Source organism: Phytophthora parasitica (genome assembly GCF_000247585.1).
Source record: "Phytophthora parasitica INRA-310 unplaced genomic scaffold supercont2.70, whole genome shotgun sequence".
Lineage (NCBI taxonomy): Eukaryota > Oomycota > Peronosporomycetes > Peronosporales > Peronosporaceae > Phytophthora > Phytophthora nicotianae.
The window spans coordinates 238,520-243,103 of NW_008649056.1; the positions used below are offsets into that span (position 1 = coordinate 238,520).

Genomic DNA, 4,584 nt, shown 5'->3' on the forward strand with positions numbered 1-4,584 from the left:
AGCAGACACGGAGGAGAGAGGACCTACCACCGAGTTAAAAGCTCCTTCTGTTTTCGAGAAGCTGAAAAACATGGTTCGGAACAAACCCAGCCTTGTCCAGGATTTAGAAAAGAACCCCCAGGCAATGCAGATGAAGACAGCAGCGAGCACAAAGCTGACCATGAGAGATGTAGAAAGGATTGAAGCGGCTGTGGATAAACCTGGGATGTCAGCTGAAAAGAAAAAGTGGCTGCTGATTGGTCTGGCAATTTTGATCTTGGGGGGAGGAGGCTCGACGGCAGCGTTCGTATTGCTTCGTAACCACCATTGAGAAGATTGACAGTACAACTGCCGCTTTTTAGGCAATTAGCCGACTAACGAAGCAAACTCTACATCTTACATTCTTTTACTTTGGTCTCAATCGTCTCATTACTTTCAGTTGCTATGATTTTGGTATTATGCTTATGAAAATACTGTCTAATACTGTCTTGGTATGTCTTGGTAGTCAAGAGTGGCTGCCATGGCTCTAAAAATGTTTTGTTAATCTCATTGAAGTGCGCTCACTCTATCCTCAAGATCGATCGGGTACACTGGCACGGCATTCTCCATGTCACAATTGGCAGTATGTAAAACGGTATCTCGGTTTTCCTCCGAAGCGTCCATCAGTATTGAATAGCCTGGCGATGGCGGCACGCTGAAGGTGGTGGATTCTCCTCTTGTAATCTTCTCCAGCTCAGCACAGTATTTAGACCCACCCATTAGTAGTGGTGCACGAGGCCATCCTAGTGTTTTTTCCACTAATGGATCGATCCACGACCAGAAAAACGAAACATTCGTGTCTGTCAGATAAAGATATCCCAGTGCTGGCGAGAGGTTCGTAACATCGGGGGGTAGATCTTGAATCGGTATGCTTCCCAAATACATGTAAACCAAGTCTGGGACCTCGAAAACCTCAGGAGATAACTCAGTGATCGGACTTCCAGTAAATGAGATACTATACGGATCTAGTCTCAAAATCACGGATGGAATGCTCGTAAGCTCACTGTACTCGAAGTAAACTGTCGTTCCAATTAGCCACTTCGTATCCAGATCATCGGGTACCTCGCGGACATTCGTGTAGGTAAATTCAAGGTCATACAGATTGGTAGGGAAATCTGTAGACATGATACCCTCCGGAAGTCGACCATCAGGCAGGTGAACTCGCACGAAATAGAGCCAAATGAGGGCAGGGTGGTTTGTGTTTGTGACAGCTGCAGACGCTCCCCACTCGTAGATGGTAGAATTGTACAATTTAATACCTGTAGTGAGATGGAAGTCAGCGATCGAGTCGGGAACTTCTAGCGCTGTGCAGTGACGGATCGCTAGTGTGACGACGGTGGATCTATCGAATTCACTCCATTTAGCTTGAACTTCTGCTTTCTTTCCTGAGATACCGAGGTGATAGCAGTCCAAGATGGCCAAATAGCAAGCTGGCTCGGTAACCGCCCATGGGCGAACTTGTAAAGCACATTGAGGTAATTCCGGCTGCACGGATGCTTGGATATGTAGTCCTAGCACAACTACTCCCCACGCCCCGAACACAATGTGCGCCAAGAAAAGCAGATTTTGCTCTCTTCGTGTGCGTAGTCCCGTGCCCGTGTAGTTACCACTACCAACCTTTACCAGCTTTGAAGGCTCGCGAGTTAACCGTACGGTTGAGCGTATCTGATGGATAACTTCCATCTTTTTCGATTTATTAAACGCCATGGCATTATCGGCAGCTGAAACGCGTCGTTTACTGCCCTTGACTGGTACTTTACGTAAAAGTTCCTTAAGATTTGTTGTGGTTGCAATCAGACCAATCGAAAAAACCGTTCGACTTATCAAGTCTGACCAAGAAACAACGAGAACCATTTGAAACTCGTTGAGAACACGAGCGGACCACACATCATCGTACCAGTATTCTAACTGGAACCCCTTTAGTTCAGAATCGTAATCGCCAATGTAGCTGATCACGACGATCAATGGGATGCCGATGGAAGACACCAGGTCTATAATGCAATCGGACACGAGGCAATAGAAGCGCTTGCGTGCCTCATCCCGCTTGAGTAGTGAATAGATGAAGACAGATGACCAGCAATTTAGCACCAGGAGGAAAAGGTAGAATCGGTTAAGCAGCATACGCGGTAAATACCAGCTCATCCGATAGGCTTGGATTGTCTGAAGTAGCGTTTCCAGTAGCTCTCGACCAAGAAGTATCGCGTGGAAACTGCGTCCGTTGACGCCTAAAAAGCCTCTCCGACCCCAGACTCTTGAGTAAACTTGTGAAGTATGACGCTTCATCGACTCCAGTCGAGAGCTAACTCTGTCATCAAACGCTTGTACTTTTGTTCTTGTAGAGGAATTTTCGCCGTTTTCAGGAGCCACAAGGGAAAATACCAACTCGCGGCGCCAGAGGGAACCACCAACCATCAACAGCGCACATCCGCCGTGCATTGAAGCCATTAACGCGTTCACTACTGTGATAGTAGGATGGTCTTTTGCCAACATTCCGATTCTGGAGTACTCGAGAGTGCGATACAAATAGGTGTCCTTCAATTCATAGTAAAAGAGAGCAAACGCAGCATTGTAACCACCAGTAACCAAATGCACAGCAAGCAGAATGAACCACCACCACGCATAGCTCCACGGCGATAAGTCGACATATTGCGATGATGGCGCCGAAGTTTTCGAAGACCCTCCCATCTTGCGGGGACTCGATTTTTTTGCTATGCGAGTCATTGACTCACGCTTCTTGTGTCTAAAAAGAGTAGAGGAGAATAATTTGGTTCGCATGAGAGAATATTTAGCTTCCGCGATCTGGCGTGACTTAGTTCTCTTTCTATTTTAGGCGACTTCGGGGCCATCTTGAACGTAAAAACAAAGAAATTTATACTGACATCAATAATTATCGGAAACAGTTTTTTTGCGGGGAATACCATTGTGATTTGCTGTGCTTTTGCCAATTGTCATAGTTATCCTTTGGTTGACTATGAACAACGACCACTGCCTGTTGGGGCGATATAAACTACAGAAGCAGAGCGAGCGTAGCTTAATGTTTTGCCAAGCATACAGACGTATCTGACATAGCAAAAGAAATGAATAGAATGCCATTTACAACTCTACAGACGTCAATGGCTCATTTGGTAATGCTATATTACGCTTTAATAACGAACCAGTTTTGTTATAACTCCGGAAATTATTTATTGCAATGGATGGATCATTATAATGCTCATACAGGATAAGTGGATGTCAAGTTCAAGTAAGCAACCCAAGTCTATCGGGGCTCTAACTTTAGGATTAGGACATCTTCGCTTCATCTGTGGGGCCCACCTTTAGACAACGTGGGTCTCTGTTGATAAATCCTCTGACTACTACAGCACATCAGAGTTTAGCGACGCGTTTCATGCCTAGGAAAGTGACTTCATTGGCTTCCTCGTCGCAGTATGTGGACCTAGGACCCTGTAGCTTCGCGGTGTGGTGGGTTATCATAATCGTGGTGCATTTGGTTACGTTTGGATATAATGCCGCCTACGCCATATTCTACTACGAGTTCCAGAAGATGTATCTGTACACGACTTTCGAGTACACCGGGGTAAATATGATAGCAGAGCATCACCACTTTATCGCGAATACGAATGCAGTCATGGCAACACTTCATGGTCTCTGCGTATTCCTGATGGTTGGAGGATCGATCTGGATGCGCGAATTGGCATTTTCGCCTTGGCCTCAAGGAGTTGAAACTGTTACCTCGAGTGCCAACAAAAGAGAATCATTGAAAAAGGCTGTTGTCAACAGAGCAGGTAACGATAAAACTGCTACAAGACTTATGTCTGCTAAATTCCGCACGGTACGGATGTACTCGAAGGTGTGGGGTAGACAAGGAGTGCTAGGAGTAAATGGAGGCAACTTTCACGCCATCCTAGTTGCTCGCGAACTCGTGGAGACAGCTCTCCAAACACAACAAGCCTACAGGATGAGCTGGTATCTTCCGCGTTGGCTGCTGAATCGATTTTATCTCTGCTTGCTGGTTCTCAATTGTTGGTCTTCCGTATTTGTTTATTCTCTACTATTCAAGAAAAATGAGGCTCGTAGGCGGTTTGCTTGCCTATTATGCGACTGTATTCTCGATTTGATTTCGTGCATGGGTGTTCCTCTTATCGTTGTTCTCAGCTACGTGGATCAGTATAATGCTCGAATTACTGGATTTGATATGGAGAGATGGTATGACGAATCATGGTCTGCTCACGTTTTGAATGAATTCCAAATGGTTCTTGTAACTTCATGGTCGGATTTAATTAGCCGAACGGTGTTCTCCTTTGGCCTCATATCCACCACTACAAGCTTGAAAGAGTTATTGCGCCTTGTGCCGAGTGGTAGTGAAAAACGGATTGCTTGTGCTCCTGACAATGTGAAAATACCGGGCAAATCGAAATCAAATGGCCCGACACTTAATGGTATTGTTGCTGCGTATCAGCCACAGAAACCAATCAAGGTTGGTGGTGGTAGCTATGATGAAGCTGGTCTGCGCTCACTTAGTGGTCGAATGATGCTCCATTCGGTGCATTTGCTCTTTGCAGCCTGGGG

General features: G+C 45.8%; 2 protein-coding genes across 2 annotated transcripts; one reads left to right on the forward strand and one right to left on the reverse strand.

The window, feature by feature from the left end:
* Positions 1 to 124: 124 nt before the first annotated feature.
* PPTG_24142 (hypothetical protein) lies at positions 125 to 310 on the forward strand (the record flags this gene model as incomplete). The annotated part of the gene is made up of 1 exon (XM_008915415.1): positions 125 to 310. One exon carries the CDS (start codon positions 125 to 127, stop codon positions 308 to 310), a length of 186 nt encoding a protein of 61 aa, XP_008913663.1.
* Positions 311 to 525: 215 nt separating this feature from the next.
* On the reverse strand, positions 526 to 2,703 carry PPTG_17539 (hypothetical protein; the record flags this gene model as incomplete). The annotated part of the gene is made up of 1 exon (XM_008915416.1): positions 526 to 2,703. The coding sequence occupies one exon, from the start codon at positions 2,701 to 2,703 to the stop codon at positions 526 to 528; it is 2,178 nt and encodes a 725-aa protein (XP_008913664.1).
* Between the last annotated feature and the right edge of the window lie 1,881 nt (positions 2,704 to 4,584).